Source organism: Microcaecilia unicolor, chromosome 11, assembly GCF_901765095.1.
Source record: "Microcaecilia unicolor chromosome 11, aMicUni1.1, whole genome shotgun sequence".
Taxonomy (NCBI): domain Eukaryota; kingdom Metazoa; phylum Chordata; class Amphibia; order Gymnophiona; family Siphonopidae; genus Microcaecilia; species Microcaecilia unicolor.
The window spans coordinates 177,947,920-177,962,390 of NC_044041.1; the positions used below are offsets into that span (position 1 = coordinate 177,947,920).

The 14,471-nt window shown below is 46.8% G+C and overlaps 2 protein-coding genes across 3 annotated transcripts in view; one reads left to right on the forward strand and one right to left on the reverse strand.

Moving 5' to 3' along the window:
- Window positions 1–2,788, forward strand: part of LOC115481140 (nesprin-2-like) — a 32,722-nt gene extending 29,934 nt beyond the window's left edge. Inside the window, exon 14 of the mRNA XM_030220182.1 lies at window positions 2,700–2,788. Within this exon, the coding sequence (XP_030076042.1) occupies window positions 2,700–2,712 (13 nt within the window). The 3' untranslated portion in view covers window positions 2,713–2,788. The remainder of the gene's footprint in view (window positions 1–2,699) is intronic.
- The window catches only part of LOC115481141 (transmembrane protein 87A-like), a 53,804-nt gene continuing 39,781 nt past the window's right edge, over window positions 449–14,471 (reverse strand). For both annotated transcript variants that reach the window (XM_030220184.1, XM_030220183.1), the window contains exons 12-22: window positions 12,340–12,439; window positions 12,066–12,159; window positions 11,108–11,179; window positions 9,679–9,787; window positions 5,138–5,196; window positions 4,754–4,857; window positions 4,426–4,505; window positions 4,182–4,240; window positions 2,735–2,787; window positions 1,999–2,029; window positions 449–1,908 (exon numbers count right to left, since the gene is read on the reverse strand). In XM_030220184.1, the coding sequence (XP_030076044.1) occupies window positions 1,867–1,908; window positions 1,999–2,029; window positions 2,735–2,787; window positions 4,182–4,240; window positions 4,426–4,505; window positions 4,754–4,857; window positions 5,138–5,196; window positions 9,679–9,787; window positions 11,108–11,179; window positions 12,066–12,159; window positions 12,340–12,439 (803 nt within the window). In that variant the 3' untranslated portion in view covers window positions 449–1,866. The remainder of the gene's footprint in view (window positions 1,909–1,998; window positions 2,030–2,734; window positions 2,788–4,181; window positions 4,241–4,425; window positions 4,506–4,753; window positions 4,858–5,137; window positions 5,197–9,678; window positions 9,788–11,107; window positions 11,180–12,065; window positions 12,160–12,339; window positions 12,440–14,471) is intronic.

The following is a 14,471-nucleotide window of genomic DNA, read 5'->3' on the forward strand; positions in this document are numbered from 1 at the left end:
AATTAGACACAGAGACTACACTTCCCTGATGTGTGTCTCTCTCTTCCCCCGCCCTGGAATTTAGGCCACTGTTTGCTCCCCGATTTATTTTTAAACCCTTTCCATTACGGATAGTCTCTTACACTTCTTTAATGTGCTTAACTCACAAACAGCACAATGGATCGTATACAGGATGGTCTATAATCTGTTATCATAGTGACTTGTACTAAGAGTAAATTTAAGCAGAAGGGGCTGGACCTTTAGTGAGGATCTGCTTTTGCATATTTTCAAACCAGGCAAGCTCTTTCACTGCACAATTTATGTTCAAATCACAAATGTTCTCTGTGTAGCGGTGGGGGCTAAAACCTGCCAGATAACCATCTGGGGAAAGTGAAAGGTGCTAGAGGCTGTTTATACTGGAATAAGGCGAGGCCAGAGCATGGGAAGAAAAGAGATAAGGATTCTTACAGACATATAACCAAACAATTTATTATCAATGGTTTCATACAAACTTTGTGATAGTGGCTGACTGTTTCCAAAGGTTAATACTGTCATAGTCCCATGCTCTACAACTCACATAAAAATCCCCCCCACCCCCAAATCAAAAACAGTTCTATGATCATAGAATAGTCAAAGCATTAATTTATTGCACAAATGCAATTCAGTATTAGTTTTCCCTTGCCCATGGGAGGTTTTAAGGTTAGCACGATTGCACTCCTAAACAATCCATTCCAGAAGGGACTGAACCTGTTAATAGAAGTGCTTTGCTTGAGATTACACCTGGCTCAAAGGTAGCACCTACAGCCCAGTGGAAGATGCAATAACCAATTTTTATAATTATAGGGGAAAGTCTTCAGTGTGTGCAGCCTTCCCTACTCTTAACAGTCCTGGCTTAATTCCTTTGCTAATCATAGTTTGTGCTGTACAGAAATGGCCTGCATTCTCCATTTTTATGGACCTTTTCCTTGATTGGTAGTCAATAACACCATGGTGGGTTTATGGGAGCTGCCAGCCACAGTAACACTCCCTCAGATCAAGAACACAGACCTACTGGTTCTTTCAATTCCATCTCGTCTCCCCTCCAAACAAAAAAACTGCTGGACAGGAGGGTAGAACCTACATTTAGGCTTCTCCATTACCACTGATATTTTTTTTTTTGGTCTTTTTCAACTATTGCGTTTGGGGTCACTAGTGGCCCTGCCCCTCCAAAAGAAAGTAATTTGCAGGTGACTATTGTAGCAGTTGGCCCTCAATTGCAGAAGTATGAGATGGGGGTGGGGAGGAGGGGAAAGGCCGAAAACAGCGTCCATGAAGACCACAGACAAGAGAAAAACAGCAAGGCGATGCACAAACCCACTGGCTGAGAGAAGTAGGTACTTTATAGAGTGGAACAGCTAGCTTAGTACTGTACACCCTTTCTTGGGACAACAGTACACACTAGAAAGGTATTTAATAATGGAAGAGGGCATTTCAACAGTAAACCCCATGTGTCCACCACTGTTTGCTCTTTATCTCCCTCCACAGAAGGACGACAGGCAAAGAGTGAAAAAAAAAACACGCACAAGCTGGGGCAATGGGAGGAACCATTAGGCCACAACCATAATCTTAAATTGGAAAGCCCCCCCCCACCAGTTTCGCGAACAAAAATAACTTCCCCCACCACCTACCTTCCATTTTCTCCAGTTCGTGAAAATTTCTATCTTTTTAGCCCATTAAAAAAAAAAATATCTGTAAGAGCTAGAAACTTGAAAATAATAAAATAATTATTTAACCATATACAAATATGTACAGAATTATTCTTGCTACAAATTCAGATTGCAGCCATTGTGCCTCTCAACAGCTCCAGTCCCCAGAAGGTAGTATCACTCTTGCTTCTGCTATCCGCTCTTACTCCATTTTTGACATCTCAAATTTAGTCGTGACAATTTCCTGGACAGAGAGAGAGAGAGAGAGAGAAGCAGGTAACCCACCGCTCAGGTCTGATCACCAACAACCAGGGAATAGAACAACAGGAATTACCTCATCTGAATCCAGCAAGGGTGGTAGAACCCTGTAGAAAAGAAAGAGAGGGATACGGGTCAGCGTAAATCTGACACAAGGCCCTGGTCTTCACGCCTAGTCCACCACCCTGTAGCATAGCTACAGGTAGGCCACCCCCCCCCCCCCCCCCAAAAAAGAAAAGCAAAACAAACAGGTCAACTGCCTCACTCCAAGATCCAGCATTTCCCCCCCCTCCCCCCCCCAGGTCTATTGCAGCAACGACATATCCACTGCTTATGCCAGCACTGCAAGGTTCTCTCTGCCACACCCCCTTCCTGATCTCACTACTGAAATGTCAGACAAAGAGGTTGGGGGGGGGGGGGGTGTTTAAACACTGCATCTGGAGGAGGGACAGAGATGCTGGCCAAAGGGGGGGGGGGGTGAGTTTTGGAAGGCCCAGTGTAAATGACATATTTACCGCCACCAGGTCAAGTTTTCAGACTATCCCTACTGAATATGCACAAAAAGCTTTTCCTACAATGGAGATGGAATTCATACAAATCTCTTAAGTATACTCATTAGGGATAGCGTGAAAACCTGACCTGTTTGCAGCCCTTGAGGACTAAAGTAAAGAACAGTGGTATAAAGACAACTCCAAGGACCTAACCCCATTTTGGGTAATCCTACATGGCTTGCCTGTGCCTTCAAACATCCAAACCTGCTCTACACCTCTTTTCCAGGGAACAAAAATAACCATGGAAACCCTTTGACTTACACATCAGCCATGGAGGACGGGATATTCTCTTCGACCCACTTCAAGTCTTCATCCTGTGCAGAGATGGGATAACAGTGATTTTATCTTTTCGAGCAAAAACGAAGTATGTAAGGAAAACTTTATAAATCAGCATAGGATCCTCTCCCCAACGTCTGTAGTACAAGTTCCTTCCCCATAGCATTCAATCCAATGTATGTGACACGGACCTGTTCTCCCATCTCCCTCTAGCAGCAATAAACATTTAAATGAATTGAACTGGGGGGGGGGGGGGGAGGGAATCAATGTCATTTTCTATATATTTGCATATTAAATTATGTACAATATTTTACTTTTAAAATAAAGTCATTTTCTAACATTTTTGTGTTACCAGTTAATTTGTCTTTTTTTTTTTTTTTTTCCTTCTTCACGGGAGCTTAGGGAACAGGAAATGGGAAGGGATCTGGGACACAAGAGAGAATCTCCAAGAAGGGAAATGGAGGAGGGATCCACTCAAGTCCATAGCACCTCTGAATCCCTTGTTTTCTCCCCCCCCCCCCCCCCCCCCACCACTGCACCCTTCTGATCTCACTCCTATTTCTCCCCGTATCCCCTCATTCACTTTCCTCCCTCCCTCCATATTCCATCATTCACTTTGCTCCTCTTAACAATCCTTCTGATTTCCTCACCCCTCACTTACGCTTCCATTGTACCTTGCAAGGACAAAGACAGTGGAAGTTCACTGCCTCAGGCCACGTCCTCCTCCGCTGCTGCACAGGTTTGTTGTGTTAGGGTTTTGAACATCACAGCACGGTTCAAAGCATGACATAACAGGCCTGCTCAGCACAGAAGGAAGGTGTGCCCCAAAATGTTCTCCTCCAAGCAAGGCAAGATAGAAGCACATACAAGGGTAGAAAGGAGAGGCTATGATGAGTGCTATCAAGCAGGACTTGTACCAGTGCCCCCCCCCCCCCCAAAAGCCACACAGATGGGGCAGCCTTGTAGCCAGGTCCCCTTAAAGGGGCCTTCAGCCATCACTTTCCACTAGTGACAGTTGGAGTGTAAAAGCCGACAGCCCATAATCACTGTTCCCATTCAAATGAAGGGGCTAGATGAGCCAGAAACAACTCATGGGCCTTCTGTTTGACACCCCAGCTTTGCAGATGCAGCGATACAGGTCCCTTCCCCACAGGCTACATAGTAACATAGTAAATGACGGCAGAAAAAGACCTGCACGGTCCATCCAGTCTGCCCAACAAGATAAACTCATATGTGCTACTTTTTGTGTATACCCTACCTCAATTTGTACCTGTCCTCTTCAGGGCACAGACTGTATAAGTCTGCCCAGCACTATCCCCGCCTCCCACCACCAGCTCTGGCACAGACCATATAAGTCTGCCCAGCATTATCCCCGCCTCCCAACCACCAGCCCCTTCTGCTTCAGCATCAATATTAATAATGACTGTCTTACCACGCGGCTGCCTTTTAGAATCCCATTTGCTTCATTCTTCGCTCCTCTCATCTTCATCCCTGTTAAAAACAAACAAATCCTCAGCAATGAGCATGAGAGATGAATTTTGTCTCCACTTTTGCAGGAATCACAGATATATATCCCATATACCCTCTCCAGATTTGAGTTCACAGATGCAAATCTCACACTCTCCCATGCTCTCAGCAAAGGTGCAAATCCTGCAGTCCACCCCCAAACCACTCACCATAGGCTTCATTCACTGTCTGCTCATCTTTTTCTTCATCTTCCTCGCTACCCTCATCCACGAGTGGCACAAAGGCGTATCTGTATAGAGGGGGAAAACTCTGAAATCAGCAGAGGCAAGAGTAAAAGGAGAGTCAATGAGGGGTCACAAAGAAAACTGATCAGTTAGAGGGTGGAGGAATTGCTCAGTGAGGAGCAGAATCGGGGGGGGGGGGGGGGGGGAAATAGTATGTCAGTGGGTCACTGCACAGGAAACAATGAGTACAGGGAGAGAAAAAAATAATAGGTAGAAGGCAAAGGTACAGTAATCTGCAAGGGAACATTCAGACCTTTGGTTGTTGGCTGAAGGCCTCCACAGGAACATGATAACCAGCAGGATAACAGAAAACAGAAATCTCCAAAAGGCATCAGCAATCCAGAGCTCCCGCCAGTCCTGAAAACACACCAGAGACTATCAGAACACCATGCAAGAGAAACTAGCCCATCTCACCATGTACATTATTCCTGCTTTTCTTGTAGATGCCAGAGACAGAGCCCCCTCACACGAGGTATCAGAGAAACAACAGTGGGAGTTATTTATGTTTTGAAAGCCAGATATTAAGTAATCACTGAGTACACAGTCCAACATCAAGGGGTTCCGGCACCATGGGGCTGGAAGTACCAAGTTTCTTAAGGCTGGCAGTGCTGCTGCTGCCTGGAATCTTTTCACTTACTGTCTTACAACTGGAGAATCTGAAGGTCATCGTGGACCAGAAAACAAAGATGACGGATGCTGGAGAGGAGAAAAACAAAGAGGGTTATTTTATTTTTCATATATCCAGTTTGAACAATTCTATAATTGGGTAGACTCTTTATCAGTCTACACAATGACAGAAACCCCCCCCCCCCCCCCCAAACTGTATTTCCTTTCTATGCAACTGTTTAGAGGTCACAGGCACAGAATATTTCTTTCTAATCCGACTATTTGTGTATCAGGGTTAATTTCTATCAAGGAATAGTTTTATTTTCTTTGTTGTCATTCGAACTTCAGATTAACGACTTACTCAGAAAAGCGTTTACGCTTAAACAACTTAGGTCACTTTTTTTTCGTTACATTTGTACCCCGCGCTTTCCCACTCATGGCAGGCTCAATGCGGCTTACATGGGGCAATGGAGGGTTAAGTGACTTGCCCAGAGTCACAAGGAGCTGCCTGTGCCTGAGGTGGGAATTGAACTCAGTTCCTCAGTTCCCCAGGACCAAAGTCCACCACCCTAACCACTAGGCCACTCCTCCACTGTTGCTACTATTTGAGATTCTACATGGAATGTTGCTAGCAACATTCCTTGTAGAAGTCGGCCTTGCAGATCACCAATGTGGCCGCGCAGGCTTCTGCTTCTGTGAGTCTGCCGTCCTGCACGTACGTGCAGGACGTCAGACTCACAGAAACAGAAGCCTGCGCAGCCTTCTACATGGAATGTTGCTAGGGAATAGCAACATTCCATGTAGAATCTCCAATAGTAGCAACATTCCATCTAGAATCTCCAATAGTATCTATTTTATTTTTGTTACATTTGTACCCCGCACTTTCCCACTCATGGCAGGCTCAATGCGGCTTACATGGGGCAATGGAGGGTTAAGTGACTTGCCCAGAATCACAAGGAGCTGCCTGTGCCTGAGGTGGGAATCGAACTCAGTTCCTCAGTTCCCCAGGACCAAAATCCACCACCCTAACCACTAGGCCATTCCTCCACTCCACATTTTGATGCTATTTTCAGGAAAATCATTTTGCTTTGTTGGTCCTGCAGTTAATTCTTTTGCTGCTGGACTACTGCAACTCGCTTTACTCCAGGATAACTAACAAGTTACAGTTGAAGATTCAACTTTTGCTGCTAGAACGATATTTAGTTGTAAGAGAAACGAAAGGGTTTTGCCATTACTGATAGATCTTCATGGGCTCCCAGTTCAGGCTTGCATCTTTTAAAAACGCCTGTTTGGCGTTTTAAGGCTTTGCAAAGTTTAACTTCTGAGCACATGATCAAACTTGCTGGAAAGATGAACTTTTCACTCTCAAGACTGCGGAATGTTACATTTTCTGGAGGTTAAGGGGGGTTTACATTCTGAACCGAGAAAAGCTCTTATCGAGCTGCCCTTATTTGGAACGGCAGCCTTCTTATTTATCTTTTCCGTAAGCACCTGAAAACATATTTGCTTTGTCAAAACTCTTCAGCAGATAGCTGTTTTATTATTGCCCAACTGACTGTACTGGCTATCTTAATGCACTCTGCTTTAGACCCTTTTCAGAATAAGCTGAAAAGAAACGTACAGGATTCGATTAGATTAACCGTAGGACCGCTGCACTTCTCATAGTTTGATCAAGGAGCTGCCCCCACCCCACAAACACATAATTAATAAACCCACTCAATCTGTGCAAGGGTCAAGTCTCCCTTCTTATGCTTGTATAACCAAGTTCTTCACATCCTTTTATATTGTATGTATGAAATTGGCTGAGTTTCCTAGTGACCCGTTTCCCACCTTCCACTGAGTTAAGGAAAGGCCACAGTAGCTTAGTGGTTAGACACCAGACTTGACATCCAGGGGTACCATTCAAATCCCACTGCTGCTCCTTGTGATCTTGGGCAAGTCACTTAATCCTCTATTACCTCAGGTATAAAATTAGATTGTGAGCCCTCCAGGGACAGGAAAATACCTAGCGTACTTCAATTTAACTCATCTTGAGCAATTACTGAGAAAGGTGTGAGCAAAAATAATGTATATGTTACGTAACTCTTTGGATGCTTTCAAAACATTTGAAGGCATACCAGTGTGCACTTTATGCTTGTATTATTGTGTAACAGACAGAATTGACTCCAAGTTCAAAGAAAACAGTGCTGTACTCGGGAACCTCTCTCCCTAAAGAAATGAAAAGTCACTCTCATTTCCCTCAGCCTTGGGTAAAGGCGGGTTATAAATAATAAATCAGAAGTGATAATCACTGTAGGAGTCTTCTTCTCATTTGTCACCCAGAGATGGTTATTTATGGAGGGGGGGGGGGGGGGGGGGAGGATGTAGAGGGGCCGAATGTAGAGGACATTTCCCTGGTTCAAATTGGATTCTTGGCCAAGCAGGGACCAAATTTGCACCAGACTGGCCAGGATCAGAGTACTCTCACCACACCCTGCTCCCCGGGCCCAATACTCCTTTTTCCTGCACATAAGCCTGCAACAGGGTAAAATGGAAGATAAAAATACATTACAATACTAATGCAGACACCAAGCTCCTGCCAGCTCAATTGGAGGGTGTGGGAGAACAGTGGAATTTTCTAGCAGTCATTAAAGTTAGAGCAGGGGTTCTCAAGCCAATCTTTGGGACACACCCAGCCAGTCAGGTTTTCATGAATATGCATGAGATAGATTTACATACAGTGGGGCCCAGGCCCACCCAAAATTCTGTCACCTTTATTATAGCTGGCAAGGATCCCCAAGCCCTGCTGCTGGAAGAGGTCTTCTGGAGGCCAAAATAGGTCATTCCCCTACTTGCTGCAGCTGGCGGCACTGTCCACTCACTGCTGCTGCGCCAGCCTCTCCCCCTCCCGCAAATACTCAATCTTCACGCATGTGCACGCAAAACCAGAGCATGTGCAGGAGCAGTGGGGAGAAGAACAGCAACATGTGGCTGTGCCACTGCCTGCTCCAACCACCGGAAGACCCAGCGGCAGGGCTTGGGGATCCCCACCAGCTGACGTATTTATTTTATTTGTTGGGGGGTTGCTGCTGCAGGGGTGGGGGTAGAAAGTGTGTGTGTGGGGGGGGGGGGGGGGGGGGAAGAGGCAGAATTGTGTGTCCACTCACTTTGGGCTCAGATCCACCCAAATTATGTCTGGCTATGCCTCTGCATCAGGGGCGTAGCCAGACTTCGGCGGGAGGGGGGTCCAGAGCCTGAGGTGAGGGGGGCACACTTTAGCCCGCCCCCCCTCCCCCCCGCCACCACCACCACCAACTTTCACACACACACACCCCCCGCCGCCGACCCTCTTGACCCCCCCCCTCCCGCCGCCAACCCTGCCAGCCGAGGTCCTCTTCTTCCTTCTTTCTGTTTCCGAGTCTGATGTCCTCAGACTCAGAAACACAACGAAGGAAGAGGACCTCGGCTGGCGGGAGTTGAGGTCCCCCGTCAGCAAAGGTAGGCGACGACGACAGCGGGTTGGCGGCGGGAGGGGGGGCCGAGAGGGTCATCAGCAGGGGGTCCAGGGCCAAATCTACAGGGGCCCAGGCCCCCGTGGCCCCACATAGCTACGCCCCTGCTCTGCATACAACGGAGACAGTGCATGCAAATTTATTGTGGTTACCCTGAAAGCCTAACTGGCCAGCTGTGTCCTGAGGACTGGGTTGAGAACCACTGGGTTACAGGTTCTCATGCATGCACTCAGCACAAGGGAACCACATGGCTGAGCTTTAATACCTATACAGAGGATAATTTTGAGTCCAGTGACACACAGAGAATCCCTTTGACAACCATCCCCTAAAAACACAGGCCCATAAACTATTCCTGGCTCTAAGAGAAGATATTAAATCTATTGGTGCAAAATTTCTACTCTTATATCCATGCAAGTGCATTGTTTACTATATTAATAACAAATATGTTTTTTTTTTTGAACCGGATCAACTTAAATTTTTCTTGGACCAAAAAAAAATGAACCAATTAGTTACTATTGTTTAGATGAGCTAATTGAAGTTATGTGCTTATCAGACCAGGCCATATTACTTTTTTATATTTTTCTTATGTATCTCCTTCTAATTGAACCTGCCCCCTTTCCTCCTTAATGTAGTGGTCTGAGGTAGAGCTAAATCTATTTCTTATATAACTTTATTGAGTTAATTGATATTTAATTTTTCCTTAGTTTATATAATTTATATCTTTATATAACTCTCAATAATAATTCTGAATGTTTTGGCTCTATTTTTCTGAACACAAGTTGGATTGCTTGTAAATTGTTAAATTTTCAATAAATATAAAAAAAAAAAACCCCAAAAAATACACAGGCCCATTGCATTAATGACTTTTTTCCCCATTTCAGGCTAATATGCAAAATATTTACTACATAGGCCCTTAAGTGAGGACACCCTTACACCAATAAGAGCACATGACCAGGTGCCATTGACATATTCATTAATCCCATTCACCATGGTGCCTGACCCTACTGCATCTGCTACCTCCCTCACTAGGACATGGCGCCATCTGATAGGATGCACAGGAAGGAGGGCAGCGAAGACTCACCAATGACAGCAAAGATGAGAGTGTTCGTAAAGTGCCGGTACAGGGAGAGCTTTACCAGGTTTCGCCTCATCCTCAGCAGTTTCATGGTCTGAACGAGGCTGATGAAAATGTGTCTGCCATTAAGGAACCAAACAACAGCGTTTTCCAGCAGAGAAGACAAAGAGCACATCATTGGCCGTGGAACCTGTTGCAAAACTGCACCTCACCACCTGTCTCTGGTGAGCACCTAGAGAGCTCTGCCTGAATTGCATGGGGTATAGGGAGCGTAAGACGAGGGTTGTAATGTGGGTGAAATACTATTGGGTGGCCCAGCTGCTTTATCTTTTTCTCTTCATCCTGCTGCCACCCTCCTCCCTGTTCTACTTCAGGTATGCTGCACTACTTCCCACCCCCCATCTTTGCTTTCTGTGTGTTTCTGCTAGGAGGAAACGAAGAGGAAAGTGAATTCAGTGCTGGTGAGCGCAAGCCTGCAAAAGCGCTACAGTGTTGTGTTTCACCACCACTCCCGTCCAAGAGAAGTCCTGCATCAGAGGTGGGTGGTAAGCAATAGTGTAGCGTAAGCCTGTGAACGCTGAATCCTTTTGGCTCCTGTGCTCCAGAAAAGGGAGAGGGGAAGGGCGGCAGCTGTAGCAGTAGCAGGCCTGGAAAAGGGGGAGATGCTGGATTGTTTGGGGAGGGAAGGGGAGATAGGAGATGCTAAGGGGGAGGGGGCATGGCTGAAGGTTCACCTAATCTGTTGGACACCCTTGGGTCAGCCCTGGCAGTGATTCTTACACATATAGTGGTGAGTATTAAATAAGAAGTTTTAGACCTCATCAGGACCATATCTGCAAATGATCCTGGTAATGGGAAGAGGGAGAAACTGAAGACAGTCAGAATAAGCAGCAAAGATATAGAGGGCCAGAGCCAGGGGTTGCACTGCACAGAACCAGGCTCCAAGGTGGTTAATTAGAAATCGGAACACAGAACGAGACTGGAAGGGGGGCTAAGTAGCGCTACAGCAATTAGGAGATGCAGAAAAGTGGACAAACAGACAGAGGATATCCACCAGCAGATGGAAGAGTCAAGCATAGCCAAGGGAATGGCAGCCAGCAACACCAAGTCATCCTGAGCCTGAAGAAAGGAGAGGTGGGAAGGGGTTAGATGATGTAAGTACGCCGAGGTAAAGGAGGGAGTATGAAAGAGGGAGGTAGGAAATAAAAACATTAGATAAGGAAACAATTTGATACAGCATATGAGCATATTTTTGTTCATCTTAAAAATCTTTCTAAGTAGCCATTTCTGTCAGCAACTGCCTCCTTTTCACCCATTCCTGTCCCTCCCCCCCCATGGTGGAGACATCGTTAGGCCTACGTGCTGCTGTAGGGGGTCGGTGGGCCTTTTCTCTTGGCACGTCAGGGTAAGCCAGTGCAGTGCTCTGAAAGGATATCCACCATACAATACAGGACTCCACAAAGGCTAGAGCAATTTCACAGACGAGCAAGGCCGAGCTGCTCTGCTCCTGGGGAAAGTAACAGGCAGAAAATGAACTCAGAATAGCCTGCTGCAACGGCCAACAGCTAATCTGGTTGAGAAATCCATCCCAAATGCATTCATATGTTGTGATGGCTCTTTGAAGACACTCAGGAAACAACAGCCCAAACCATTAGTGTTGCCTTCACAAAGAGGGCCTAAGCCAGCACCCAAGCCCCAGACAGCCACACTCTACTCGCACGGACACATACAGAGCCAGACTCTGCTCACACAAATTAGATGTGCATCCAAATTCTGCATTTATACACATGTACACACACACACAGTTACTCACCCTCCAAGTTTACCTTCTTTCATGCCCTGTAGCTCCAAGTACCAGCTGAGGTTCCCTATTTCTCCCTCTCCATCAGTTATTGTTTTGCCCACCCCCACCCCCACCTCTGCCCTCCAGTTATCCTCCTCCCCTTCACTCCCCATTGCCCATCTCTCCCTTTAGTATTTGTCTTTCTCTGTCCGATTCCTATCTTTCTTCTTGTTGTTGTCTCTCTTCCCTGACCTCCTCCAGCGGTTCTCAACTCCTACCTCTTCTTTGCTTCCACTGGCCATATCCCTACCACCTTCCAGTGGCTGTCTCTCCCTCTGCCTTCCATTGGTTTTCCTCTTCTTTCACTCCTCTTCCCATTGGAGGCAACTTACTTGTCCTCTCTCCTTCCAGGGTCTGTCCTCCATTTCTTCTTCCTCTGTCACTCCCCCCTCCCCACACCCCTCCATGGCTCTCTTCCCTCCTCCCGTCCGCCAGTCCAGTGGCTGTCTATCCACTATGTCTCTCGCTTCTCTGCCTCCTTGTGGTCATTCCCTGCAATTTTGAGTCTCAGCTGTTATTCCCTTTCCAAGCCCCTCAGAATGCTTCTTACCGACTTGACCCGTAGTTCTCCTTCAATGATACAGAACAGCATATACAGCATCCCCACGCCAATCACTCGGTTCAGCAGAGCTCCCAGGCGTGGCCTACAGGGATCAAAAGTCAAACGATTAAACTTCATATGACTTCCACTAAGCAGCCCCTTCATCTGTTCCTGCCCTGAAGCCTCCTCTCAAAGAGCAGGGGTCCTTTTCATTCCCTCTCTCACAGACCATGCATACTTATGTTCCAAATAATTGCAAGGAAACCAGTCTTTAAATACTCACTTAACAATGCCATATCCCACGCTGGCAATGATCACCAGGACTCGTGCAAGCGTTCGCTTTACTGCACTTAAAACCTCAGCAAAGATCATAGCGCCTTGGACTAGAAGAGAGCAGAACCGAGCTTGAATATATTGTGTTGAATCTCCTGTGCTTAAGGCATGAACACGTAAGATATACTCCCTGTACAGATCCCTATGGGATAGCTGTGTCCATCAACCAGCAGGTGGAGATAGAGAACTGAAAACTGAACTGACAGACATCTCTCTCTTGGCATCTAGTCCAGCTCCTCAGGACTTTCTATCTCCAGCAGGTGGATGGGAACACTTTTTAGCCTCTGGTCCAGTTGATCAACTGGTCCTCAGCTGAGCTTTGCGGGTGGCTTTAGTCTGCAGAGTCAAATATAGAGATCTTCAGATCCCTGTCTCTGGTGTCCTGTGAATTTACTTCTTCCCTCCCTTCACCTCTCCCCTGTTTCCTGTGGAACTCTCCTTTTCCAGAACAATCACCTTAAACAAAACAAACAAAAAAAAAAGAGGGGGGGGGGGGGGGGAAGTAGAAGGAAACATGTTTGCCTGGAGAGCATCGGGACAGAGTATAAGTCCTGAGCCTCTCTCATCTATGGTAAGACTTGTGGAGACTGTCAGCTTGGGGGAACCAGCTGTCAGCGGCAAGTCCGATTAAAGTTTGACTTGGACGTGCTTGGAGAGCTGCAAGTTCTACTTGGTGCAGTGGAGGGATCCTGACTCACTGCTTGGGACACGATGTGCTGTACATGTGCCAGTCAGGGTGAATGGTGACTCCTGCAGAGGCAATTTAGCAGCGTTCCCCTTGTGGGACCCACTGTCTGGCATTGGGGTGTTGAAGTGCATACAAGCTGGGAATCCTGTGGGACACAGAGGCAATGGATGGTGGCAGCACATCTTTGGATTTGGCGCAGTATCAGAATATGCTGGGTCTTTGGGCTCTCCGGCAGGGCCAGTGCGCAGTTTGATGCAGGAAAGCGTGGAACAGGCACCATTTTGTCAGGGCTAACTGGCACTGAGGAGCAGCCTCTGTCTGATCACATGTAGCGCACAGCTGCCATTTTACAGCCTCAGGGCCCAACAGATCATTCAGCTGCATTGGTATCTTTGTTTTCACCAGTGTTTACATTGCTATTACACCAGACCTATTTACTGAAGCAGAGGCAGAGTTGCTGCAAGATGCTTCAGTTTCTCGCCCCGCTGCCCCTACAGCCTCTGGTTGTCCATCTTCAGGGGGCTCTCAATCTTCAGACAGCAGACGGTACTGGCCTGGTCGTCAGCAATATGGTCAGAAGTCCAACTTTCAGGCATGCCAATCTTCCTTTCGTGTGGACAGAAGTCCTCCTCTCAGTCAGCTACAGCGCCAAATGCCTCCAGAGCTTTGCAGTGATGTGAGGCTAGTCAACTCTTCTCTTCCTCCAGTGGAAGAACATTTTCAAGAGTTTCGGGAGGAGTGGACCAAAATCATATCAGACCAGTGGGTTCTGGATATTCTTACAGAAGGTTACAAGTTGGAGTTCTCCAGCCCGATTGCTTCTCTCTTCTTGTGGTCTCATTGTCAAAAGGGAACCAAGGCAGTCGAGGTTCAGGCCACCATAGATTCCTTGCTGGTACTCTGGGCCACTGTTCCAGTTCTCCAGGCCAAACAGGGGCAGAGACTCCCTTACTCCAGCGGATACTCTACTTCATTGTCCCAAAGAAGAAAGGCACCTTTCGTATGGTCTTAGGTCTCAACGGTCTAAACTGCTGCCTCAAGAATGTCCCACTTTCGCATGGAGACATTAATAGTCATAGCCTCAATTCAAGTGGGAGGATTTCTCACCACCCTCGATCTCAAGGAAGTGTATTTACATATACCCATATGGCTGCCACATCAGAGGTTTCTATGATCTGAGGTGCTGGGTCGTCACTTCCAGTTCAGGGAATTGCCCTTCAGTCTTGCCATGGCTTCAAGAACGTTTACCAAGGTTATGGTGGTGGTGGCGTCCTTTCTTAGGTGCCAGGAAATCAGAATTTACCTGTATCTCAGTGAGCTCATTTGTATGTCATCCTATTTGGACAACGTGGCAGTGATGAGCAAAGTTGTCTGTCTTCTGCAATCGGGTTGGG